Below are 27137 nucleotides of genomic sequence, written 5' to 3'. Positions count from 1 at the left end.
AGTGAATTCCGTGCAGCTGTTACAGCAGTTTGCTTTCGTGTCATGTTACTGAGATTGTGGGTTGTTGCCGTTACTCATGGGTAGAGAAAACCAGTCTTTAATCATTAGAAAGTGTATTACATTTCTTTATTTGTATTATTTAGGCTGGATAATACAGAGTAAACATCAGTGGTTTTTATTTTTTATCAAATTATTTTTTACCGGTTGAGGGCAGCACGAACCGTTTAGTCCAATATAGCCACGATAGACGCAAGAAGAACAGAAGAAGAAAGATTGTGGGTGCTACTGCTGAGCATGATGGGATTGAGTGGTGGCAGTAGCTCAGGAGTCTGTCCGCTTATCTGACTTTTGTGTTATCTGGTGAAGGCATACTAGTTTTCAAATGAACAGGTAATCTTGACTTTGCTTTTCATTGTGCTTTCAGAGTTAAAACAGAGTACTGTCATGCTGTTATTAGCTGTGTTATTAGCTATCAGAAGAAGCACCCTAAGTTAACGCATTTCTATCTTGGTAGCTATGCTAATGGTGGCTAGCATATCTGTCATGTTTGCAGAGAATTGCTACACGGTTAACAGTCAGGATAAATACAGAAGTAAGGGTACGTGGATTTATACAGTACAACTTGATAATGCAGTGTCACAACACAATAGATAGCTGGGCTACCTGACGTGCTGTGCTAGCCAACTGTTAGTTTCAAACTCCCAACTTAATTTAGACTGATGCAATCATCTCACAACGTTACTGGCCTAAACTTATCACTAGCGAAGTATTTTATTTTATTATATTTCGGAAATGACACTGACCCTTGTTTCCCCAAGGCTACTTTTTTCTTGCATTGCTGAGACAGAATTCTAGGCTGACGTGTTTGTTATTCATTTTATTCGCGATGTTCGCTAATCTTAATCATATTGATGCACTACAAGCAGTTTTTGTTCCAGCAAATGTAACATCAGAAAGTTGGTACAGCTAGAGGCTTTTTTTTGTATATTTGTCTCACAAAATTGATTGTGCAGAACCATTGTATTTTTACTATCGCTTTTGACTAATGCTGCACTGTGCATTCTTTCACATGGGTTTTCAGAGATGGCGAGCAAAGAAGTTAAGTCTGCGTTGAAAAACGCCAGGGAAGCCATCAAAAACAAAGAGTACAAAGAAGCCTTAAAGCATTGCAAGGTAAGTGAAGAGTGTCATTGCTTTGACATGCTTGATATTTTTTTAACCACTTCCCATTGGTGGGAGTGCCTTGTAAAATAGTTCAGCAGACATTTAAAATATCCAGAGATGGAACAGCCTCAGGGGCACGCTTCCGATGATGTTAGTGTTACTGAGTAAAGAGATCATGCATGTTCATGCATAAACATTGATCCACGAGTAGAAACCACAAATGTGTTTTACTATCAAACAAATATCTCTCAACTTGTGTCTTGTAAATTGTTATTTAAATGAATGTGCTCTTATTTGTACTAATGCATTTGGGAGTACACATTTTCCCTTTTGCACAAATACCTCATAGTTTGTATAAGAAAACCAATAATACCCTACATGGCCAAAAGGATATGGACATCCCTTCTAATTAGTGGGTTTGGCTACTTCAGCCACACCCATTGCTAACAGGTGCATAGGATCACACATACAGCCATGCAATCTCCATAAGCAAACATTGGCAGTTGAATGAGTCATACTGAAGAGCTCAGTGACTTTTAACATGGCACTGTCACAAGATGCCACCTTTCCAACAAGTCAGTTTGTCAAATTTCTGCCCTGCTAGAGCTGCCTCGGTCATCTGTAACTGCTGTTATTGTGAAGTGGAAACGTCTAGGAGCAACAACAACTCACCCACAAAGCAGTAGGCCACACAAACTAACAGAACGGGACCGATGCTGAGGCATGTAGCGTGCACAAATCACCTGTCTTCAGTCGCAACACTCGCTATCGAATTCCAGACAGCCTCTGGAAGCAACGCCTCTCTCCATAGATGCAGACACCTGGTTTGCACATGTTGTGAGTGCATTGGGGAATTGTGTTTCCCTCCATGGTTATATAGGCAGTGCTGAGGGAGTAGGGCGTTGAGGGGCATTGCGTTATTTGGTTCACTATGTTTCCCTCCATGGTTATGCAGGCAGTGCTGAAGCTGGAGAAGAGTAATTACAATGCCTGGGTTTTCATTGGCTTGGCGGCGAGCGAGCTGGAGCAGCCGGACCAGGCCCAGTCAGCCTACAGGAAGGCCTGCGACCTGGAGCCCGAACAGCTGCTGGCCTGGCAGGTGAGATTTTGGGCTGGCTGGGTTTGTGGTGCTGGTTTTGGGGCTGGTGTCGTGACAGTGCAGGGCAGTTAATGGCCTGTGTATGTAAACCAATGTTTGTGACTGACTTTCAGGTGAGGCACTGCTGTTGGCAGTGGCAGCCCCAAAACTTAGAGTAGAAATAGGTCTTCTACTTGATTGTGTTGGCATCTGTAATTTTAACGTATGCCCCTTCTCCCTTGGCTGTTAACAAAATGTTAAAACTAAAATTTCTTCCAAAAGTTTGTCCTTGATAAAACATTTTCCAAGCAAAAATATTAGTAAATAATATCAGATTTATGTTTAAAGGGTCAGTGTATCATCCAAGAGTTAAGATTCTGGGGATATTATTTTATGGAGAGCGAAAACATGAGCCATCCTTCTTAATAATTCAGTGTAACTGTTCTCATGTATTGGGGTTACTTTTCTACAGCGAGCAATACAACAAAATCCATGTATAAAAGGATATGCACAGTTACCTCTCTGGTATTCCTCTGTTATAGGGGTTAGCAAATCTGTTTGAAAAGAGCACCCAGACAGATTTCAAAGCTGAACTTCCGAGGGTCTACCAGAAACTCATAACGCTGTATGAAAGGTAAGCTACAAAATCCATTAAGCATTCAGCTTTTGCGTGACAGCGAAATTATGTCTAGTAGGGGGTATATATTCTCTCCATATATTTCAGAGAGTAGACAGCCCAATGTGTGACTAAAATGGTGTTCATTTATTGCATGTATTTGATTTGTGTTGATGCTTTTCTTTTTCCTCTCTTTGTTTCGACTTGTAGTTCGGACAAGGTGAAATGTTATGAAGTGGGAAAGAAGCTGGTCGAAATTTATCACACAGAGAAGAATCATTTGCAGGTCTTTACTATAAAATTAAATTATCAATTGTTGGTAACACTTGAAATATATTTCCATCTTCTGGGACATGGATCTTATGGGTAATGTAGTTCGCTGGGTTTCTCCCCTCCCTGTAGGTGGCGAGATTGTGGTGTAGGCTGATTCAGCTGAAGGAGGATGCGGAGGAGGGGGTTGTGGGGAGGGCGGGGCTGCTGAAGCTGTGGCAGGAGATGACCCAGCTATTGGCTGACAGCGTGGAGGAGCAGGATAACGAGACCCAGCAGCATGTGAGTGGCTGGCTCTGCCTTGGCTCAATTTCACCCTGCAGCTTGTAGTTCTTTTATCGTGTCTCTTGTAATTGTGCCTTACGTCTATCTTAAGACTTATCCATAGCTTTATTTACTTCAGCTTTGGACTTAGGCATAGCTTTACCAACTTAGCCACATCTTTACTGACTTAGCCATAGATTTAGTTACTTGGCCACAGCTTTACCAAATTAGCCATAGCTTTTCCGACTTAGCCTTAGAGCTTAGCCATAGCTTTACTGTATGAGCTAGACTTGATAGTCATTGCTATGGATAGCTTTTTACATGGGTAGCTTTTGATAACTTTATAACAGAATTGTACTTCATCTGACCCGTGTTTGTATTTTTCCAATGTTCTTATCCTCACGTCGGTTTGGATTAAAGCTTCCACCAAATTAAAATAATACAATGTAGCTGAGACGCTGGCTGTATATGATGTACTGTTTTCAAATATGGCCACTTTCAGTATGTTCCTGCACTTTCCTTATGTGTACATCTTGTCATTCTCTAACATATCTCTTCTCCGTTCCTCCTGCAGCTGTCTTGGAGTATGTAGATCCTGAAAAAAATTCTTGATAGAAGTTTATGTACAAAAGTGCAACCTCATAGTTGTGCATCTTAGTTGTACTACTGAAATGACGCACAAATCTTGTCCTGTTTTCCATTAATAACTTAGCAATTTTCTCAAGCAATGTCATAGTTTTTTGATGCTTGATGCCAAACTCCATTTGAAGACAGGTAGTAGTAAGGAATTTTGACCTTTGTCTTACCTCTGTCTGTTCTGAATGGACAATTTCAATTCAAGTTAAAAATAACGTAATGCGTTCTCTTCGCAGTTAATAAACGCTTTTGAGAAGGCCATGTCCCTCATGGACAATATACCCTCAGAGGACCACAAGAAGCTCTCAGCCAATTACATTACATGCTTATCAAAAGTAAGTTTGGATGCATAATTTCATGTAAATCAATAATTCTGCTCTGATGTTTCAACGTGTGTTGGAGCAGCTTTTTTAACCCACTAATGGAAAAATGTATTGCTGCCCTCTGCCTGACCTTTTTGCTGATTTGTCTAAGTTTTTTATGTATGTATGTTTAATGTATTTTTTAATCTTCGTGGAATGGGTTTGACATGCTTTTGGCTAAATGTTGCCTAATTTTCTGCCTCTGAGCTTGCAGTTTTGGAATGTGGTCAACAATACTGTACATGCTGATAGAAGAACACTGTTTTCTTCCTATGCAGGGGGCAACATCCCCTGAAAAAGAAAGCGCTTCCGTATGGTGTTGTAGTCTGAGGAGTGTCATGTTCCGTTACTCCTGCAGCTCCCACACGAGGAGGTGAAGATGAAGGAGGCCTGTGAGGCCATGCTGTCCCTCTACCCCACGCACGCCTTCCCCCTGGAGGTGCTCGGCACGCACTACCTCCGCTCTGGTGAGTAGGAGCCTGTGTCTGTGACTGCACTGTCTGTGTGTCACGCGTGTACGGGTGAGATCAGATGGCGTACGTTGTGGCTGATTTTGCTCCAGGTGGAGTGCACTGTAGTAGCTTTGTGATTGAGATTTGTTCCTGACAGTGTGCGCTGTGGTTGTGATTTCCCTCACGGTGTGCTGTCTGGTTGTGATTTAGTCCAGCTGGCTTGAACTGCAGTTGTGATTTAGTCCAGATTGTTTAAGTTAGGGATGTGATTTAGCCTGAGATGTGTGTGTTAGGGATGTGATTTAGTCCAGGATGTGTGCGTTAGGGATGTGACTTAGTCCAGATTCTGTGTGTTAGAGATGCGACTTAATCCAGATTGTGCTCGTTTAGAATATCATTTAGTCCAGATTGTGTGCGTTAGGTATGTGATCTAGTCCAGGTTATGTACATTAGGGATGTGATTTTGTCCAGGTTGTGTGGGATGTGATGTAGTCCGGCCGGCGCTGTGTTTGTGGCAGGCGTCTGCAGCGAGGAGGCCGGCGGCTGCTTCGCGCGGCTCCTGGAGCTGGACGCGGACAGCGGGCTGGCCCACATCGGCCTGGGGGCCAAGGCGTTGGAGGAGGGGAGGTACGAGGAGGCCGTGAGGAGCCTGGCCGCGGGTGAGTTCAGAGGAGGCGCCCGCGTCTCTGGCCCGAGCGGGCGGCTGAAGATCTCCCGCCCGGCACCGGGCAGGAGACGCTAGCATAGCCGCAGCCCAGGACGCTAACGGTGTAGCGTTTACGGTCTGACCTGGCTGCGTGTTCCTTCAGGTCTGAAACGCGCGCGGTCCTGTTCGGTGGGGTGGCTCAGGCTGGCCCAGGCCCAGCTGAAACTGCACAGATACGCCGCCAGCGCCGTCTCCTGCAGACAGGGTACGTTCCAACACCCCTCAACACCGGTCAGCCCTCCCGCTGACACTCTGCCCCTCCCATGGGCATCTCTGCTCCCCTCTGTCTGCCTGTAGCAGATGCTGGGTTTGTGTGTGGTTTTGGTAAAGTCTTGGATTTCAGAAATATTCAACCAAGAGGCCCATGTAAGGTGTTAGATTTTATGTAGGCGATTAGAATGATCTTAACTGAACATTCTAATGCTGATGTCACAATCACTGAAAACAGTATGTTAAAAAAAAACAGTAACTGAAAGCAGTGGAGTTCTAGAATACAAACTTTGAAAAAGCATTCCAAAAAACCTACTCTTCAAAGGGTTAAAGGACTTCCTTCAGCTGAGGAAGCGAGAATGTTGAACGTTGAAACGGCGGCTTTTGTGCAAAATGTTCGGCCCTGTTGTCCCGCCGTGTTTCTTGATCATTGTGGCCTGCCGGGAAAGAGGGTTCAGCTGTGTTCAGACCTGTGCTGCCTCTCCCCGACAGGACTGAAGGTGTTGGACGGGGACGCCGGAGGGGCGGAGTCGAGGAGGAGGCTGCTGCGGATGAAGGCGGAGGCGTTGGTGAGAGCCGGGGGAGAGCAGAACGCGGACGAGGCCCTGGAGGCGCTCGCGCAGGTACGGCGCTCTTCCTCCGCAGCTGCACCGTCCTCATCCTCGCTTTCAGACCTGCCGGAATCCTGTGCTTCGGAAAGACCTGTTATCCTTTTTATTCTCCGATTATTGCCTATTGTGCTAACCGCTGGCTTTGTTAGACCACTTTGTTAGCATTGCTCCTGTGTCACCCATTGCATCAGCATAGAACTGATTATGGTCCCTTGCCTTTTTTTCCCCAGCTGGACGATGCTGATAATGACCCTGATCTGGTGTCCTTAAGAGGAAGGGCTTATCTGCAGAAGGGGCTCGTTGACAAAGCTCTTCAGGTACGACCCACCACACTATCTCCATTCTTCTGTTACAGCTAACATGCCGAAATGCAGATGTCCCATGTATGTAACAACATTAAATACAGGTGATAAAGTAGATTTTCTATACAGAGGGCACGCTTTTATTATTCTATGATCTTGGGTGGTTGTTGTTTATTTTACTCAGATGTGACATAAGGAAGATATGCTTGTGAGTCTGTTGACTGTAATGTATGCTAAATGGATAGCAGCTGTGAAAAAGAGATTAACCTCAGCGCTATTTTCCCTATGCAGCTAATGTTCTGTATTAGTCAAAGCTGTTGAACTCTGGAATGGGTATTTATCATTTTCATTACAGTGCCAGTGACTCCCTGATCATTAACTTCCCTGGCTGGTGTCAAATAATGATTACTTTTTTCTTTTTTTTTTTCCATCTTCTTAAATTACCGGAATTCCATTTTTCAAATGGGTGCAGAGGTACCTCAGCCGACCCCTCTGGAGCTGTTACACACACATAATGGACTCCCTGACCCTGCAGTCTTGCCGTTTTGGATAGATGAGATCTCGTAATCGCAGAACGACGCTCGTTTTTTTAAATTTTTAATTCAGTGCTGCGTTTCTCCAGCAGGTGTCCTCGGAGCTCCCCCCGGAGGCCCACCCGGGACAGGCGGAGGTCCTGGTCCTGAGGGGACTGGCTCAGCTCGCGCGGGACGAGCTCCGGGAGGCCGAGGAGAGGTGGGCATGAGACCCCCCCTACACCCCCCCACCACCAACCCACCGCCCTTATTCCTCAAAGAGCTGAGAAGTTTGTTCCTTTGACATCAGAGAAAGGCTCCCAACGTTACACACGCCTCTTTTGTGAATGATTGTTTCTTACAAATGCAGGGACTATTCACAGTGGTCAAATAATTTACTCATTTAATACCTCTTTTTGATTGAGCATATTAATTAAACAGTGATTTGTGATATGAGTGCACAGATGAACTGGAATGCATGATGCATGCAAACATGATGATTGCTGATAAACCAATGATGACGGATCAGCTCTTAAAACAAGCGATTGTGCTTTCCCTCCCTCCTTCCCTACCTCCCTCACTCCCTCACTAAAGCTTCCTGAAAGCCCTGGAGCTCAAGCCAAGTTCGGGGGAGTGCCTCTTTCTGCTGGGACGGCTGTACTGGGACATGGGGGAGGAGACGCGCCGGGACAAGGGCAAGGCTCACATCCACCTTATGAAGGTCAGAGTTCACGCGTCCCGGGACAGTGGGTCACATTTATTCAACGCTTTTCATGGACCCAAAAGCTGATAACAGTGAAGAGCAGGGGCATTGGGTGGGGGGGTGTGACTTTCCTCAACCACCACCAATGTAGTGGGCCCTTCTAGGTAATACGTGGCGGCCTTGTTTTTCCCCACTGGACACCATTCCTCAACCAATCAACTGGGCAGGCCATGTTGCCTGGAGACACCAAATTGGTCTTCTCAACCTCTGATGAGTGACTTGGATTTACAGTGAGCAGACTGGGGTCTGGAGTTAGGATGATTGGTGGAGATGGAGGGTAGCTTTTGGCTGAGAGGAACTTTGGTTGTATGCTTCAGCTGATCATTAAATCCAATCAGGGACTAGCTGCAGCTGGATCTGGATGGGCAGCCGTTTAGCGAAAACTCATAACAACGCTAGGACGTCTTATTTATCCTGAGAGTTCCCATAATGCATAGCAGGGTACATAGCATCTCCTACGTGATCTCTGTTATAATGGGCAAAGCATTTCAGTTGAATGTAAGAGTGACCCAGAGTTCTGTTGGTTCGGTTTGGTTTGCCAGGCCGCCAAGCTGGACCCGCACTTGGGCGTGACGTTCCGGTACCTGGGGCACTACTACAGGGACGTGGCGCGGGACCCGGGGCGGGCCAGGGGCTGCTACAAGCGGGCGTTTGAGCTGGACGCCAGCGAGGCCGAGGCCGGAGCCGCCGCCGTGGACCTCAGCATGGAGCTGGGAGACATGGTGCGTCTCGTTCTCCCATCATGCACCTCTTCCCTGCTCTCATTTAAAGAGCTGACAGTGCCCTAATGTGCACGTGTGTGTGTCTGTATGTATCTGTGTGTGTCTGTCTGTCTGTGTCTGTGTGTGTCTGTGTCTGTGTCTGTGCGTGTGTCTGTGTGTGTATAATTTCTCTTGCAGGACTCTGCCCTGGCCATCCTGACTGCGGTGACGGAGGAGGCCACGCCGGGCTCGGCTAAGTGGGCCTGGATGAGGCGTGGTCTGTACCACCTGAAGATCGACCAGCCCCCGCATGCCATCGATGAGTAAGAGCTCCTCTTTTGGATAAGATTGGGCACTCCTGGTGTAATGGAAGGGAAGAACATGGTAGCCTGCCATTGTAATGAACATACACAGTGCTTTTCTCTCCGGACGAGCTGATTGGCTCCTTTCTGCCCCACAGCAGAGATGATTAGCTCCTCTCTGCACTGTAATTGAGGTGATTGGCTCCTCTCTGCCCCATAGCAGAGGTAATTGGCTCTTGTCTGCCCCGTAGCTTGCAGGCAGCGCTCAGGGCCGACCCCCAGGACTGGGTGTGCTGGGAGTGTCTGGGAGAGGCCTACCTGAAGAGGCGGTGCTTCACGTCCGCGCTCAAGGCCTTCGACAAGGCCCGCCAGCTCAACCCCGCCTCCATCTACAGCCTGTACCAGATGGCGGCCATCAAGCAGGTCCTGGGGAAGTTCACGGAGGCCGTCCCAGAGTACATGCAGATCATCAGCCAGGAGGAATACGTCCCTGCGCTGAAAGGTATGGGTGGAGCCACGGGGGAAGGGCGTGTCCTTGTTTTCTGGGCGGAGCCATGGGGGAAGGGCGTGTCCTTGTTTAGGGCCAGATCGCTGCTGTCTGCTAGGGCGGGGCAATATACTGTTATGATAATTATCGCATGCGTCATTGCCACCATGATGTGCATTGCCTTTTCTTGGTCGATTTTTCTTGAATTATATCAGATGTGGTTATGAACATCCAAACCTCAGAGGTTGCCTGAAATGCTTTTGGGGAAATAATGTCACCCCTATTCTCTATTAGGTTTTGATAAGACAGCCAATCAGCAGCAAGGCCAACTCACATCACATGTCCGCATGGAAGATTGGTTGTTGGAAGATTGCTGCTGATTGGCTGTCTTATCAACCCATTGTAGATATCAGTGGTGACGTTTTTACACCACATGGTGGCGACGATTATTGAACTCGATAGTTATCGTTGTTCTACAATGGACCTGGGATGGAGCAGGAGCCCGCAGCCATTGTGGCTCTCCAGTTTCAGATCCCTGTTCTTCAGATGGATGGCATGAACTAGACCATCACCCTGCGTGCTTATTCCAGTTTCACACCTCAAAAGCAGTTGTTTTGCTCCCTCGTCAGTGTACAGAGTGACGATGTTGTCTGGCATATTCAGCTTTAGCTTTAGCGAGCGCTGTAATTTCCTCAGAACCATTGAGCCGTGAGTGTGTTGTGAGCAGTCTGCGTTCCTTCCTCTCTGCGTAGGTCTAGGAGAGTGCCATCTGGCCTTGGCCCAAGGGGCGATGGCAGACTACCTGGACGGCCGAGCGGTCGACCTCATTCAGCTGGCTGTGGAGTTCCTCTTCAGGTGAGAGCGTCCATATTACATCATAGATCCACCTCATAGATTCTGTTCCAGTGGGATACTGTTTCCTTATTCAAGGGCCATGAACCAAATCCATTCAATGTGTCTGTGCTGTACAGTGGATCTTGCTGGAATAGCCTGTGTTCAGAGCTGTACAGCTGGAATAACCTGTGTTCTCACCCTGTGCACACTGAGCTGTACAGCTGGAATAACCTGTGTTCTGACCCTGTGTTGCATAGAGCTGTACAGCTGGAATAGCCTGTGTTCTGACCCTGTGTTGCACAGAGCTGTACGGCTGGAATAGCCTGTGTTCTGACCCTGTGTTGCACAGAGCTGTACGGCTGGAATAACCTGTGTTCTGACCCTGTGCGCGCAGGGCTCTGCAGCTGCGCCCGGACCTGTGCTGCTTGTGGAAGCTCCTGGGGGACGTGTGCACCGCGGCCCACGCCGTGTCTCCCGGCCGGGCCAGGGTTCTGGTGCCGGGCCCGCTGGCCGGGATGGACCCGGCTGACCAGAAGCACACCCTGGACCAGACCCAGGTCCTCAAGCTCGGGGAAAGGTCTCTTTCTCATTTCATATGTTCTGTGTGCACCGTAGGTAGACATTTTGGGCATCGGTAGGACTTTGGCGCCAATTAATTTGGTTAAAGTTTTGGTGTTGAAACCCGGGTTTGGCACAGTGTTGGATTCTCTCTAGAAAGCAGGCTACCAGAGGGTGAATGGCCAGTTCTCGTTATCAGTCACTGTTTCCAATTTATTATTATGTACAGTTTGATTCTGAAGTTTTCTACAAAGCAATTTGCTAAACAGTGGTGAAGACTGAAGAGCTGTTACTCGGTTTTGCTTCGGGAACCAAAATGAAAGTATCAACTCATAGGCCAATAAAGAGTTTTTCCCTACAGTGTTCTGAGTTCATGTCACTAGTGAGGAACAGTGGAATGTTACACGTATGCTGCTCATTTTACTGTGCAGCAGTAGGGTGTGTCATGTGAGCTCTCTTCACACACGTGTGCGCGCGCGTGCCTGCAGGTGCTACGGCCGCGCACTGAAGCTCATGTCCGAAGCCCCTAATCTCTGGCACGACCTCGGCCTCAACTACTACCACCAGGCCCGGCGCCTGGTTGGCCAGGAGGAGGAGAGGGGGGCGTGCCTGGATAAATCTCTGCAGGTACTATGTCTGCCCACGGAGAGCTGTGTACTCAGGTTACACACCTCTTATTTATTGGTCTTCATTTATGCTTTATGATTGGAAAGTCCCAATTAAAGAGAATATCTACTTTTCAAAGACTTTTTAAGCAAAATATGTTACACAGCGCCTTAATTTAAAAGCGAGTGACAGGACTCAGTAAGCATGTGGATGCGGTTTGCTGCAGATCCGTTACTCACACACTGTCTTTCCTCCTCAGTGCATTAAGAAGGCTGTGATGCTGGACAGCACCAAACACAGCTACTGGAACGCCCTGGGCGTGGTGGCCATGAGCACAGGTATGGCCAGGACCTCTCTTTGGGTTTACACTCCTAGTTCAGAATACCTGTTCCTAACTGCCCATTGGCCCTGTTGGACTACCTGTTCCTAACTGCCCATTGGCCCTGTTGGACTACCTGTTCCTAACTGCCCATTGGCTCTGTTCGACTACCTGTTCCTCACTCCCCATTGACCTAGACTGAGACTGGAATTGAATGCCCTTAAGTCCCCATTGGTCCAGAATTCTTCATTCATTCATTCATTCATTCATTCATTCATTTATTTTTTATTTGAAGGTGAGGGTGGAGGGAGGGAAATAAAATGAACTGCCTTCATGTGAAAACGGTCACCATGCAGTTTACTGGCAGTAGTTTGATGTGTTGTGTAATTATTATTAAAGGCCAGGTTGGTTATTGTCTGTTGACTTGTGTTTATTATTTGTTGACTTGTGTGATTTGACTTTTGTTTCACATTACAGGCATTGAAAACTTTGCTCTCGCTCAGCACTCCTTTATTAAGTCTTTGAACATGGAAGCCAATGTAAGTGAATCACACTTGGTGTGTTTGTATAAAAATAGAGTGACACTGTGTACAGTCTCTGTGAAGTTTGCACTCTTTGTCACACCTGCCTGTTATTCTCTTCTCCAGAATGTTGTAGCTTGGACAAACCTGGGAGCACTGTATCTGAAGACGGAAAATATTGAGGTAAGTTCTCACAGCTGTTAAAGAAAGTGCCATTTTGTTTAGACACCGTAGATGCCTGCACACTGTGTGTGTGTGTGTGTGTATATCATGTGTTCATCTAAAAAAAAAGGATGAAAGAGAAGAAAATATATGGAGGAAAATGGGGGAAAATAAACTGAGCAAAATGAAGAGGTGTATTTCTCTGTTCTACTCATCTGTAATGAGAAATCCTTGGTTTCGTCTCCTAGCTCTCTCACGAAGCATTCAAGATTGCCCAATCACTGGAGCCGCTGTACGTCAATTGCTGGATTGGACAGGTAAGTTATCCAATCAAAAAGTCTTTCAGCTTAGCTAATTTAGCAGCATTTGTGGTCTGGCTCATTAATTGACAGCTGACATTAGCGGTTAGCCTCGGCCTTGCAGCTCTGAGGCATTTGAAGCGTTGTTCGTTAGCCTCTGTGGCTAATACTGGCCCGTGTGTGTCTGCAGGCTCTGATAGCGGAAGCGGTGGGGAGCTACGACACCATGGATCTGTACAGGCACACCACGGAGCTGAGCACCCACGTGAGTGTTAGCGCCACCTGCTGTGTGTCTGCCGCCTGAACTTTCCATTGCCTGTGTCCATTACTCCCCCCTTCCTACATTCCTGCCTCTCTTCCTCTGTCCCACGCTTTCTCTCTCTCAACTGTTCCCCTCTCTCCTTCCCTCCTTCCCTTCCTCTCTTCCTCCTTACCTCTCTTCACCTCTCCTTCCCTCCCTTTCTCTCGTTTCAGACGGAGGGCGTAAAAGGCTATGCGTTCTGGGTGTGCTCCACGCTGTTGGATAAGACCAACAGGGAGTCTGAGCTGTATCGGTACAACATCGTCCAGATGAACGCGGTGTCTGCTGCTCAGGTGGCCTTGTGCAAGTACGCGGGTGAGTTTGCTCACACTCGTCCCAAAACCTTTCGCGCCCCCCTTTTCAAAAACGAAAATGAAGCTCGCTTAGATATTTAGACATTATGTATTTTTTTTAACGAATGGTCCAAGAACTTACTACATACTGCATGGAAATGATAAATTAATATAAAGTATATGACGGTATGTAGTGTGATGAAATTAAAATGGCAAACATGATTGCTTTTGTACTGTTGTCTCAGTCTACCCCCTGTTGGTGTTAGTTTGGTATTGCAGTTCTGTTGGGGGAATTGATGAAGGTCAGTGGTTGATTCATTATGATGAAAGACTCAAACCTTGGCCTTCAGCTATGAACACTGCAGTATCTGCTATTGCCTCTCTTCCCTTTTCTCCCGCAGAGAGAATCCAAACAGATTCCAGCGCCTTCACCATGCTGGGGTACCTGAACGAGCACCTGAACCTGAAAAACCAAGCCGTTTGGGCCTACCTGAGGTGAACCGCCTGCACCAGCCCTCAATCCCAACCTTCTGTTGGTGGTGTTCGTTCTGTTTGTTCTGCCCGTGGGGTAACACTGGTTGTGTTTGGTCCGTTTGCTCTGCCTGTGTGAGGTAACGTTGGTGGTGTTCGGTCCATTTGTTCTGCCCGTGGGGTAACACTGGTTGTGTTTGGTCCGTTTGCTCTGCCTGTGAGGTAACGTTGGTGGTGTTCGGTCTGTTTGTTCTGCCTGTGGGGTCCGGTTGTTCGGTTTTTTTGCGGGCTAGCTTCGATTGTCCTCTCTCTCTCTCCCCTCCTCTCTCTCTCTCTCTCTCTCTCTCTCTCTGTTTCTCAGAGCCGTGGAGTTGCTGCAGCCTGCGGGGCCCTCAGAAGAGCTGAGCTTCGCCCTGAGGAACTACGGCCGCGCCCTTTGGTAACCCCGCCCCCCTCTCCTGCCCGTGCGCCACGGTGGTTTCGCTGGTAGAACACGCACCGTGCGCCTGGTAGTCTGGTTCCATAGGCTTCCTCAGCTTTATCCTTTCACTCCATAATACCCATGCTCCTTTGCCCTTTCAATTACAATTGCGACATACAGAACAAACGTTTCAAATAATGGCCCTCCACCGACTGACCGACTATGACGCGCTAACTGTGTCTCCCATAGCAACACAGGCCAATGGGAGCAGGCGGTGCGCATTTACTCCTCCACGCCACAGGAGGAGCTGTATGACATCACAGGGCTGGCGCTGGCCTACTTTAGAGCCGGACTCCTGCAGGACAGCGTGAGCGGTCAGTAATGTGTGTGTGTGTGTGTGTGCGCGCTCTGCAGGACAGCGTGAGCGGTCAGTGCTGCGTGTTGGGGTGTGTGTGTGCGTGTGTTGGTGGAAGAGGTATGAGGATGTCTTTATGTGTAGGCAGGGTGTGTGCATATCTGTGAATGTGGCTGCGCAAGTATTTGTGTCTGTGTGTGTGTTTGCAAGTCTCTGTGTATATGTGCATGTGTGCATGAATGTGGGTGTATCTGTGTGCATGTTAAAATTCCTAAAGCTGGTCCCGCCCCTTTCGTCTGCAGCCTATGAGAAGGCTCTGGCCGTGGCCTCCAGTGAGAAAGAGAGAGCCTACATCCTCACTGCCCTGGCCCTGCTTCAGCACAGGATAGGCAACATGGACGCTGCCAAAACGCTGCTCTTCAAATGGTGCGTGCCTGAACCCGATGGCCTCTCTTCCCCTTCCTCCTCCTCCTCTTTCTCATGTCATCTCTCATTCCTGCCCTAAAGTAAACCAGCCCATCCCCTGTGGTTTGGCTTGGCTGCCTTTACATGCCCCTGGCCCACTGGTGACACCCAGAGGAATTCATCTGAACTGCAGGACTGATTTAATTTGCACCGACCGATCTTTTTTGTCAGACTGACTGTCTGATTGATTGACTGGCTGACTGATTGACGGGCTGATTATTTGACTGGCTGATCGATTAATTCACTAGCTGATGAATTGCTCATTGATTAACTCTTTGTTAACGGACTGCTTTGTCGCGCCCGCGTGCGCAGCTCGGTGCTGAAGGAGCCCATCGCGGAGAGCCTGCTGTCGCTGTGCGCCCTGGGCCTGGTGCGCGGGGACGCCACGCTGGCCAGCGCCGCCCTCGCCGAGCTGCTGAAGCAGGGCGGGGCCGCCGTGGAGGAGCGCTGCCTGCTCACCTGCGCCCTGCTGGCCCTGCAGGGGAACTACAGCGCCGTGCAGAGAGAGGCCGCCCGAGCCGTCCACAGGTAACGGACACGATTTACCCGTCTGGTGCTAATAATCCTAGCATTCCGGCTACAGCGGTTTCTAGGCATTTCTACGCTTCTTTGTGGTTTTCGGCTGGGCCGCAACAGCGGGGCGAGCCCTGCAAACGCGAATGTCTGTGACTGAGCGACTGAGTGAGCGATGAAGTTGGTCGGGCGAGTTGTGAAGTCACGCCATTGGTCGACCGGTCCAGCCATATACTAGGTTTTGACCTGGCCTTGTTTGTGGTTTTTTTTCCACGCGATGTAGAAACCGAAAAGGCGGGAAACTCCGAAAGGTTTTTTTTTTTTTTTAATTTGGTGTTTCAGACAATAAGCCGGCAGGTAGGTCAGTTGAGAAAGTTCCTGCGAGCGTTTTATAAAAATAAAAAAAAAGAAGGCATTATGTAACATTTTTATTACGCACGAGAAGAGGGATGACGGCAAACCAGGACATTTTTGTTAACCGCCGTTTCCGGTCCGGCGGACCGACTGCCTCGCAGCGCCGAGACGAAGGTCGAGCCAGTCAAAGCTGGCGTTTATTAAATGGCATTTTTTATGTTTATTGCCAGGTCCCAGCGTTGCTTCCCTGCTGTTTCTCCCGGCACATTTTCAGGTGTGCGGGTCAGAACCGCGCCACCTTTAGTCTTAACGAGCCTCCGCAAATCCGCAAGCTTGGCGTTTCTGTATTTTTATTTGCATGAATGTTTAATGGATGAGTGCGTTGTTCTGTTTGTAATGTTTGTCTGTTTCCTGTGCAGTAACCCGGGCAACCCCTCCCTCTGGGCATTGCTGTCACGACTGGTACCACGGTATTACCCCAGGAAGGCTGCTGTAAGTGGGCCAGAAACTCAATGCACCTTGTATGCAATGTGATTATAATGTACTTAACTGAACATTATAGTGTCCTTAACTGAGTATTACAGTGTTCTTAACTGAACTTTTTAATACCGGTGCAGCGGTCCACTACTGGTAATTGAAAGCAATGGAGTTCTAGAACACTGACTTAAAATTTAGAAAAACATTCCATATGGAATGTTAAGGAATCATAAGCTTTATTTTCTAGTGGGCCGAAAGTGGTGATGTGTGGTATGTGAAATGTTGAATCTGCGTTGTTAACCTGGGAAAGTTGAAATGGTGTATAGTAAGGAACTGTGATATGAAAAGTATGGTGTGTAAGGCCTGTGATATTATGAGATTTGTCCATGACTCTGCTAATAAACATTTTCATATACTTGCATATATTTCATAAAAGGGCTTATGTGTTGGGTTGTGTGTTTGCAGGGTGGTGCGGTAGCTGGGAATGTGGCCTGTCACTCCAGCATGACTCTGGGAAAGGTATTGCGTCACACACACACACGCACACACCCTCGCACACACACACTCATATGCCTGAACCCTCTGCTCCTCCTTCCCACAGACACGAAGTACACCAAGCGGCGATATTAATATGCATGAATATGAATATTTTACGAACCCGAAAACCTCATAAATGTTTGTGTGCTCCCATCATCAGCAAAAGGCCAGACTGCTCACTGTAAATAAAGCATCATAAAAATGTGCAGCAGGCTTAACTACCGTAACTATGTCCTGACCTGAACCTTTTATCTGTGTCACAAAGTAACTTTGTCTGCCTTGTGCTTTTAACAAAGGGGAGAGCTCACAGTACACAGGGCATCCGAGACCCGTAAAAAAAACAAAACGAGTTTAGTGCGATTGGGCCTGATGGGAGACTGAAACCCTCGGCTGTTCATCTCCTGCACGGTGCATGAGGCTCAGCCATCCCTATCGTGATATTAAAGCAGAATTGGAGCTTGGACCTGCTGTAAGTCCTTGCGCATGGATGAGAAATATCACCGCTGGCGTGAGAGCTCCCTGCCTCACAAACTGAACGATTCTAACAGGCGAAAGGCTTTTTTTTTTTTTAGGATCTCCAGAGAGAGGGAAACTGCTGCTGTTTGTCTTAAGATGGAGGTGTTCCCTCTGCATTCTGTTTGTGACTGAATTCTTTCCCCCATTTTCATGGCTTCGATAGGAAGCCAGCAGTTAAAATGCTCGCTGTCCCTCCTCTCTGTGATTCTATCCATTTTAGTGAGGGTTCGGGGGACCGTTTTGTCACTTCTGTGTGATCCTTAGACCTGTGTGCTCAGTGGCGGTGGGTTTGTGTGCTCCCGGGTGACGTGGCTCCTCTGTCCCTGTAGAAGGCGCTGTTGTACAGCGGAGTGAACCAGCTGGCCCGTGGCAGACACTCTGGGGAGGACCCCCGCAGGAACGCTCTGAAGACCATCCAGAGAGCTGCGCTGCTCTGCCCGGGTATGACACTGCAAAACCCACACATGCTGTGTGTAGTGAGCACACATGCACACACACATACACACGCTCGCTGTGTGTAATGAGCATGCTTACACCCACACATACACGCTCGCTGTGTGTAATGAGCATGCTTACACCCACACATACACACACGCTGTGTGTAATGAGCACACATGCACACGCACACACTCGCTGTGTGTAATGAGCACACATACATGCACACACAAATGCACTCTCGTATTGCACATACACACCACACAAACACACACGCCCATATGCACACACACATGCCATATGTAATGAGTACGCATGCATGCATATACCCACACTCCACACACTTACCCACTCACATACAAACCCCGTGCATAATAATCATGGACACACACACATGCATGCAAACATATACACACAGACAAACGCTGTGCGTAATGAGCACGTTAACACCACACACACTCTCAGACACGCACAATACCAGCAACACAGACGTGGAGTTAGGAGGTTACGTCGACTCGACTCCGAGCCCCTCCCTCTCTCTCGGACAGATGACCCGGCGGTGTGGGCCGCCCTGATGGCCGCCTGTCACACAGAGAACACCGCCTGCGTGCTCTCTGGCTCCGCCCCTCGCCGCCGGGGCCTGGAGGGCATGCTCATGAGCCGTGTGGCTGAGAAAGGTCAGTACCAGCCAGCGCCGCCGCCACGCCCGCCTGGCTCATCCTGGTACAGGTGCAAATTCCCCATGTTTGTTTCCATCATTGACCTCATATCCAGAGTGATGTATGTGAACTGACTCCAGACTGACAGAACTTGAGCTGATGGTGGCACAGCTTGCTATGAGAGCAGTTCTGTGTTATGTTTTGAGAGTGTTTATGTATTCACAGTGTGTGTTCGTGTTGAGAGTGTGTTTATGTATTCACAGTGTGTGTTCATGTGTTCAGTTTGTTTATGTGTTGAGGATGTGTGTTTATGCATTCACAGTGTGTGTTTATGTGTTGAGGGTGTGTGTTTATGTGTTGAGGGTGTGTGTTTTTGTGTTGAGGGCATGTGTTTATGCGTTCAGTGTGTGTGTTTATGTGTTGAGGGTGTGTGTTTATGCGTTCACTGTGTGTGTTTATGTGTTGAGGGCGTGTGTTTATGCGTTCACTGTGTGTGTTTGTGTTGAGGGTGTGCATTTTTTGGTTCAGGTTGTGTACTTAGGGGTTTAGTGTGTGATTCTACTGCTCTCGTTTTAGTGACATGTTTAGAAGATGAGGAGAAGCTGTTATCTGAGCAGGGTTGTTTTCTTATCCTCGGGTGTTTCTTTACCCCATAAAACTTTTGTTACTGATGTAACTGACGCACTATTGCTGATGCCATGAACATGGGATTTATCCCGCACAAGTGAAAAGCCATAAAATCTGAGAGTGTAAAGGATACCTGGGGTCATTCTTTGAGGGAAATATCACAAGTCGTGATGAGAAATGTTTGTCTGATTTAGAGCGTGAAATTACTTGTCATTTTTCTGGTCGGTAGATAAGGATTTAGAGAAGCGGTTTACTTAGACGCACCCAGGAAACGCCGAACAGATGCCTCTTTATCAAATGTTTGGCATGACCAAACAAAGCACGGTCCTTTTATTTCCTCAGTGAACTACAGCAGGCCTTTTAAGCGTCACCTTTTAAAGCGCCTGAGAGTATTCTCTGAGGAACATTGAGCCGCTGGAGTAAGGTAGATCGAACAGTGCAGTGGGGGTAAAAGGCATGTGCACAATTTTACTGCTGTTTAAGTCTCACTGACCTTCCCAAAAAACGTATTTTCGGGTTGAGAGATTTGACAAATGCGCCCGGTCTCTGTCTCTAAATGCCTGTCAGAGGTTTGAAAAATGTACCTGGCTACACTGATGTGTTTGAGATTGTTGGTCCTTCCATAGGTCTGCTGTGTGTGTGTGTGTATGTGCGTGCATGTGTGCGTGTGTGTGTGTGTGACAGAGGGAGACTCCACTTTGAAGCCTCTGGGTAGATGTGTTTGTGTTTATGATTTGTGTTTATATATTGAAGGTGTGTGTTTGTGCTGTGGATGTGTGTTTATGCATTGAGGATGCATGTTTGTGTGTTGAGGGTGTGTGTCATGTATTGAGGGTGTGTGTTTATGTATTGAGGGTGCATGTTTGTGTGTTGAGGGTGTGTGTTTATGTGTTGGGGGTATGTGTTTATGTGTTGAGGGTGCGTGTTTATTATGTGCCGAAGGAGTGTGTTTATGTGTTGAGGGTGTATTTTGGTTTCAGGGTGTGTATTTCTGTGTGTAGTGTGTGACACTGATGCTCTCTCTAGTGAAAGCTCTAGAGGCTGTGTTTTTTGGAGGAGGGTGTGTATGTCTGGGTGTAGTGTGTGACACTGATGCTCTCTCTAGTGAAAGCTCTAGAGGATGTGTGTTTTTTGGAGGAGGGTGTGTATGTCTGGGTGTAGTGTGTGACACTGATGCTCTCTCTCCAGTGAAAGCTCTAGAGGCTGTGTTTTCTGGAGGAGGGTGTGTATGTCTGGGTGTAGTGTGTGACACTGATGCTCTCTCTCTAGTGAAAGCTCTAGAGGCTGTGTTTTTTGGAGGAGGGTGTGTATGTCTGGGTGTAGTGTGTGACACTGATGCTCTCTCTCCAGTGAAAGCTGTAGAGGCTGTGGAGAAGCCGCTGGGTCAGGCTCTGCAGAGCTGGGTTCTGCAGCAGGCTGTGATCGCCCTCAAACAGGCTGGCCAGCACTCAGAGGCCGAGGCCCTCTGTACTCAGGTATGATCGCATGCGAAATCACTCACTCACTAATACTGACGATCATTCAGTCATCCAGTCATTCACTCAACCACCCTGTCGCTCACTCACTAATACTGACAGCCCATTCACTCACTCACAGTCAGTCAGTCAGTCCTCCCCACCTCACTACGCCCTCCCCCCCCCAGCAGTCAGTAAGACGTCCCTCATGGTTTGTCCAGTGCAGCCTGTCTGCCTGCGCTGAGTAGTAGTGATGTCATTCTCCCCAGCCTCAGTCAGCATCATTCTCCGCTCGATAAACACAAGTGCACATGTCCGTATTGATATTCCAGCTCTGACAGGGGCCTACGCAAGCCCTTCAGTGTAGGCGCAACAAAGGCATCGAAGCTATCCTGTCAGCAGTGATCTACCTATTCTGATTTCTGCCTCTCTGCTCTTTCCTTTGTCTCTCGTGTACCCCCCCGTGTAATGATAAAAGAGTACACAGCCCTGTCTTAGCTGGGGTGATAAACCAAACGAGCCTGAAACCAGCCTGGCAGGGAAAGATGCTCGCTCGCTCGCTCACTCACTCTGTCTCTCACTTTATCTCCTTCCCTCCCTCCCTCCCTCTCCCGCTCTCTCTCCCCCACACTCGTATCATGGTCTCTCCTTCTCTGTCTTTCTCTCTCTCTCTCTCTCTCCTCCTCTCTATCAGTCTCTTTCTAAAATTCAATTAAGTAATGCTTTCTGGGCATGACAGTATATAAACAATATTGCCAAAGCAATCCACAATTGAACAATTAACATTGGCACTTAAGACATATATATTAATACAGTGGAATAAAAAATATATAAATTAAAAAAGTAAATAAATTCATAAATGAAAGTTTGGTTTATTCTGATTTGCATTTGTGAAGCAGTGCTGGTCTGAGATGTGTTATTGTTAGATGTGAGGTGATTAGTTGGTCTCAGTACCCGCTGGCTTGGTGGACTCTTTTCAGTGTTCAGCTGTAGCGTTTGAAGTGCATGACCAGGGCCCTGATTTGAGCTGGTCTCTTTCAGGCGCTGAGCGTTTCTCCGGAAGACCCCGCCGTGTTCCTGCTGCTGAGGCAGGTCCAGTGCGAGGCCCTCCTGCCGTCGGGCGCTGGCACCAGCCTGCCCGCCTCCGTCCTGGACCAGCTCAGCGCCGCCGTCCTGGCCAATCACAGCTCGGTGTCCGCCTGGCACGTGAGTTCCGCGCAGTTCCCCGCCGGCCGTGACCGTCACCTCGCACGCACGCCCCCGACTTCATTTGCGTAGTCATGATGAGGAACCGTGCCTTAAACAATCTGCACGGTTCATCTGCTCCAATGCACTTGGACTGCACTTTACTGCTTAGAATCTCAGATTGATAGATTTCCCTAAAGCAAGTGAAATAAGCGCTCTTGTGAAATGAAACAGCGACTGTTTTTCGTGTCGCGACATTTTTAAAACAGCCTGACTTGCTTTCCAGAACCGAACCCCCTCTGGCCTCGGAAGATAATGTGCGCAGTAAATCTGACATCGATGTTGTGCTCTTTTAAAGGCTCCGGAGCAGATGCATTGTACTTAATGTACCTGCCAATGGAGCTCTGCGTAATTTTATTATTGTGGCAGTTTACTTAGCGCTGGCCTGGAGAAGGATTGCAAGCGAACGAGCGTTTCAGGGGTGGATCCGCTAAGACGAAAAACAGAGGGCAGATCATGCTGGTGATTGCACAGTATTCGTGGGTGCCCTGCCACGACCAATTAACTGAAAGTATTGATGCGAATCTGGTAACCGCGCAACCGCTTGTAAATAATTAGCGAACGCAGTTTACAAATACGGTAACGGGTCCTGTTTTCTGTTGCGGAACGTGGAGTTTTGCCATCCTCTCTGCTGTATTCGTTTACAGTTGCGGCTGCACCACACCTCAGTTGTCCGAGCAGTTTTTTTATATTATTTTTTTTTGGGTCTTGCTGTTAGCTTATATCCGTGCGCACAAATTAAGTAAAAAGCTGACTGTGTTCGCATCTATTTTTGAAGTTGAGCATGCGCTAGTTGAAACCGAAAACTTGCCTGTCGTTTTAAAAGAGATTTATTATAATTTGGTGTCCAAATATTGGTGTATGAATAATTTGAGCCAGAGGCAAGAGCTGTTACCTGTCCAGCTAATGGACTTCTTCAATATGACTTGGAGCAAAACGCCTCAGTTCATAGAATTTAGGCCGTTTGAAGTGAATAGTTTTCATTGAAGTAGCATGGTTACCTGAGTTGTATAAATATTTGCCTGTATAACAGCCAACTGAAATTCAAGAAGAAAACAAATTACAGGGAGCAGGTTCAGTGTCATCTTTGTCTTCAAGCAATTCTGCTGTGTCTGTAATGACAAGTAATTCACAGAACATCTGTAAAAACATGATAGTGGTCTCTTCCTCTTGTAATTGTGAAAGCTGGCATGGTCATTAGCGAGTCCACACATTGTGTGGCTTTTAAATAGACTGTGCCGTTTCAGGTTATTGTAAAAAATCCATGCTCATCCGGACTGGTAATTTGCGATCATCATTTTGAATTGGCCAGGCCTTATATTGAGCCGCATTCCGCATAAAATATGCATCATTTAAGTCATCCTTTTGTGGATACGAGCGGTGTTGTGTAATGTTTTTACACCAATCTGTAACCGGCATGTTTTTAACAGTGATTTCTCTCTGCTTTTTTTTATTTAATACTTGTTCTCAATCTGTCTCTCTTCCTCTCCCCCTCCCTTCCTTTCTCTGTCCCTACCTCCCTCTCTCCCCTTCTCTCCCTCTCTCTGTCTCCCCCCCCTCACTCTCTCTCCCTCCCTCTGTTTCTCACCCCCTCTCACTTGCTCTCTCCCTCTGTCTTTCCCCCTCTCTCGCTCTCTCCCTTCATCCCCCCCCCCCCTCTCTCTCAGTGGATGGCGGAGGTGTACCGGACGCAGGGCCTGCTGGTCCAGGCTGTGATGGCCTACAGGCAGAGCCTCCAGCTGGCCTCCCAGCAGGGCCTGTTCAGCGGGAAGCTGTCCAGCCTGCTGCGGCTGGCGCTGCTGGCCCTCGGGCCCTGCATGGTGGGTCACGCGGCCTGCCCTCCCTCTGGCTGTAGACCTGGGGCCTAGTTTAGGGGCCCAGTGCTTTTTCCATTCCCCTTTGTAGTCCTGACCCCTCTCAGAGCAGCCTGCTAGCATCATTAGTGCTGGCTTATGTCCATTGCTGCCATGCTAGGCAACTGTGTCACCAGATCAAGAAGCTAATGATGTTAGCATTAGCTTATTGATCTGGGGAGATGTTAGAATTAGCATGTGTTGGAATTAGCATGCAGTGATACATGCCGCGGCTCTGGCTTGTGGAGCGTGCAGTGGGAAAGCAGGGATGGCGCGTGAGTCTAGCCAGAACTGGCTCCAGCTGCTGTTAGCCGAGCTCTAGCTCTGCAGCGGAAACGCACACAAACAACAAGCGCATCCAAGTCAAAATTTACAACAGTGCGCAGAGACACGCATACTAATACAGCCACCCCACCACACACACACACACGCACAAACATGCACACGCATACACGCGCACACACATGCAAACATATGTGCCCGCACACACAAACACGCACACACGCGTACATACACACGTGTGCACGTGCACATGCCGTTCTACCAGACCACAACCGTTTGGTATGTTTGTCCCTCTTCTGCGAGCCTCCGTGCAGTCCAGCTACCCCCCCCCCCCCCCCAAATAAACCTCCATATAAAAGAATCCAGATGTTAAAGAGCCCCAGTCTTGGTAATGGTATGCTAATTTGAGGCAGGGATCGCAGTGTTCTTTCAGCTCTGTGAACTGATGCGGTTTGGGTAGAACCAGCCGGTTGTGCCTCAGCTCCGAGCCCCCGCCCCCCCCCCGAACCCGTGCGCCCGCGGCCATGGTGACCGGTCGCTTTCCCATCCCCCCCGTGTGGGAACCGTCCCGGCTCTGAGCCTGTCCTGGCCCGTCCCGTCCCGTCTGGGGACCACGGGCTCCAAAATTGAATGAAAATGATTTGGATAGAGGCCTGAGACCATTTCTGGGCCTCTGTGGGTGTTCTTGATTTATCATGGGACTTAAAGCCATTTCTACTCCTTTGGTTTTCGTCCCAGAGCCATTTTCCCGCACCCACACAATTTCATTCTGTTATTTGTGCTTCAGCCCTGCTGTTGTTGCTTCTGTCTCTCTCCATATATATTGAAGTATTACTACATAAAATGAAGAATGTTCCAGAAAGTCAAGCCTGTTGTTAAAGATCGAGTTGGACATTCACATTTTCAAACAAACCGAGCCTTGTCTTCCGAGCGTGTGCAGTGTGTGAGCCCTCAACGACTACCTTGGAGACTGTTGCTAAGGGCCCCCTCTCTCATCCTTTCCAGGCTAACGTCCCGGGCAGCGAGTGGAAGGACCTGGTTTTGGAGGCCACCACAGAGGCGCTGAAGCTGGGGCCCTGTCCCGTGGCCCAACTCCTGCAGGCCCTGTTGCAGTTCTCCCTAAAGATGGGGGCCAGGTGCGTGTCCCGCAACAGAACTGGGTCAAATACATATCCGTTTTGGATTCAAATGCTTCTCTACACTTTACTGATCTTGTCTGGTGTATTGGAACCGATTAAATACTCCCAAAAAGTGCAAATCCTGCCTTCCGGACATATCGGCAGGCTCAGTCACACCAGGCAAGATCAACAGAGCACGGAAAAGTGTTTGAATCCAAAACAAAATACGTATTTGACCCAGGTCCGCCCCGTAACGAAGGCATTCTCAGCGGTCCCTGTTGGTGACCTCAGCCAGGGGACAGCGGCGCTCCTTATGAATCACATGCACTCTTAAGTGCTCGTCTTGACATCCTTGTCACATTGCTTTAGCTTTGTTTCTATCATCCATTTTTTTCCGATGACTCTCTTCTGTCTCGGTTTATTTTCGTTTGAAACGCGCTTTGTATATTGTGAAAGGAAAGCGCTGGATGAGCAGGTTTTATTGCCGTCGCAGGGCCGGATGTAGATGAGAGCTCCAGATTTGAGTATCCGTGACGGGGAGTATCCGTGATATGCAGGATCTAATTATCCCAACTGGGCTATTATAAGGTAAGGACCGGGCTGCTTAAAACCTGTGTGTGTGTGTGTGTGTGTGTGTGTGTGTGTGTGTGTTCCCCAGGGAAACTCGCCGTCTGTTGGAAAGGATCGTCTACCCCTCCGGTCCCGGTTACCCGGAGACGGTGGCGTCGGTAGCGCGCTGGTACCTCCTTCGCCACCTCCACGCCAAGGACGACCTGGAGCTGATGGACGTAAGCCCCCCCCCCCCCCCCCCCAATCCCCTCCCCCCATCTAACACCCCAGTAATGTCTGCACCACTGAACTGCATAAGAACTGGTCTGTACTCAGAAGAGCTGGCACTGAAATGGGAATTCGAAGGAGGAGGAGTCGCAAATTACCGAGCTGTCCTCAAGGGCGGGGGGGCGTGTCCTCACCTCATCTCTTGGGGGGAGGGGCTGTGGGCGTGTCCTTATCTAGCCTCCTGGGAGCGGGGCTGTGGACGGTGTGTCCTTAAATGCTGTGCAGATGAGTGCGATGTAATGAATCACAATGAGCGGATTTGTAAGTGGACCAGGATAATGCAGGGAAAGTTAGTGTGGGCAGCAGATCATCAATTATTAAGCCTTCAAGAACCATTTGCCGGCGCTGCCGTCCTGCTTATGACAGATGTGGTTTTAGATCATCTGAATTGCGAAGGCAGGAAATAATTAATTTCCTTAGCCTGTGGTCAACCTCGGTGTTGTATCACTGATGGTCAGTGGCTGAATATCAACTCTTATGCTCTCAGAGTTGAAGTTTACTGTGTGTCTGTCCCTCTCTCTCTCACCGTAGACCTTGCTGGACCAGGCCCGAGCCGTCAAGGACAAAAGACTCCTGGAGTTTCACGGGCGACTCTGCCCTTAACACTGCACCACAGCGGGAAGATGCCGGGGATGATGACATCATCAACCGGGCGGCCATTCGACAGCCAGCCTCGTGTGCGTGTGCGTCTGCCGCACTAATGTCGGTGTTTAACCTTTTACGGCTGGGCGAGGGGAACCATGTGCTGGCTGGAGCCGTCCGGATGTGGGAATGAGCACTTATGAAACAATGGAACATTGTGGCGGTGGGTCCAGTTTGGAGAAGATGGCCGAAAATACTTGGAATTCTTCTCTGTGGACATCTTCAGATGGCCTTAATGCCTGATATGTTTTGTCTGCAGCTGAGCGCTTTCTCTCCTGTGCAAAAAGTGCTTCGTGCCTCAGAAACGCAATCGCTCTCTGCTTATTGCAAGAAAACATTGCAGAATGTTTACCAAAAATGGGGTTTCGGGGGGGATGGTGGGGTACAAGCAATGGGTTTTAGAGTTAGGGAATAAGTACTGCAGTACTGTAATGGTTAAGTGGAACTCATGTACCATTGTGCTCTTCGTGGGTACTGCCTGAAATGAGTTGAATTGCAACGATGTCAGTGAAATTAAACCAAAACAAAGGGGAACAACACCAAGGAC

General features: G+C 48.4%; 1 protein-coding gene across 1 annotated transcript; it reads left to right on the top strand.

The window, feature by feature from the left end:
• The first annotated feature begins 26 nt into the window (after positions 1-26).
• On the top strand, positions 27-27129 carry skic3 (SKI3 subunit of superkiller complex). The gene is made up of 41 exons (XM_064296545.1): positions 27-390; positions 1082-1173; positions 2120-2263; positions 2785-2876; positions 3069-3144; positions 3261-3410; positions 4265-4363; positions 4749-4857; positions 5361-5501; positions 5652-5753; positions 6251-6381; positions 6600-6686; positions 7297-7403; positions 7778-7904; positions 8489-8668; positions 8846-8970; positions 9201-9451; positions 10189-10291; positions 10665-10847; positions 11317-11455; positions 11694-11772; positions 12231-12292; positions 12401-12457; positions 12685-12753; positions 12926-13000; positions 13210-13351; positions 13731-13824; positions 14162-14239; positions 14471-14595; positions 14879-15002; positions 15354-15569; positions 16328-16400; positions 16851-16904; positions 17768-17879; positions 18422-18550; positions 20510-20634; positions 21655-21819; positions 23526-23678; positions 24999-25129; positions 25770-25899; positions 26480-27129. Exons 2-41 carry the CDS (start codon positions 1084-1086, stop codon positions 26549-26551), a joined length of 4701 nt encoding a protein of 1566 aa, XP_064152615.1. The 5' UTR covers positions 27-390; positions 1082-1083; the 3' UTR covers positions 26552-27129.
• The last annotated feature ends 8 nt before the right edge of the window (positions 27130-27137 follow it).

Source organism: Anguilla rostrata, chromosome 10 (assembly GCF_018555375.3).
Source record: "Anguilla rostrata isolate EN2019 chromosome 10, ASM1855537v3, whole genome shotgun sequence".
In the NCBI taxonomy this organism is placed as follows: Eukaryota; Metazoa; Chordata; class Actinopteri; order Anguilliformes; family Anguillidae; genus Anguilla; species Anguilla rostrata.
This window is presented reverse-complemented; position numbering and strand designations above follow the sequence as displayed.

What these genes read in the sequence shown, in the direction of transcription:
- skic3 (XM_064296545.1), top strand. Translation starts at nt 1,084, where the DNA reads ATGGCGAGCAAAGAAGTTAAGTCTGCGTTGAAAAACGCCAGGGAAGCC. An exon ending in GCCGCCCGAGCCGTCCACAG is followed by an intron (nt 15,570 to 16,327) that starts GTAACGGACACG and finishes TTTCCTGTGCAG; the next exon opens with TAACCCGGGCAACCCCTCCC. An exon ending in TCCCTAAAGATGGGGGCCAG is followed by an intron (nt 25,130 to 25,769) that starts GTGCGTGTCCCG and finishes TGTGTTCCCCAG; the next exon opens with GGAAACTCGCCGTCTGTTGG.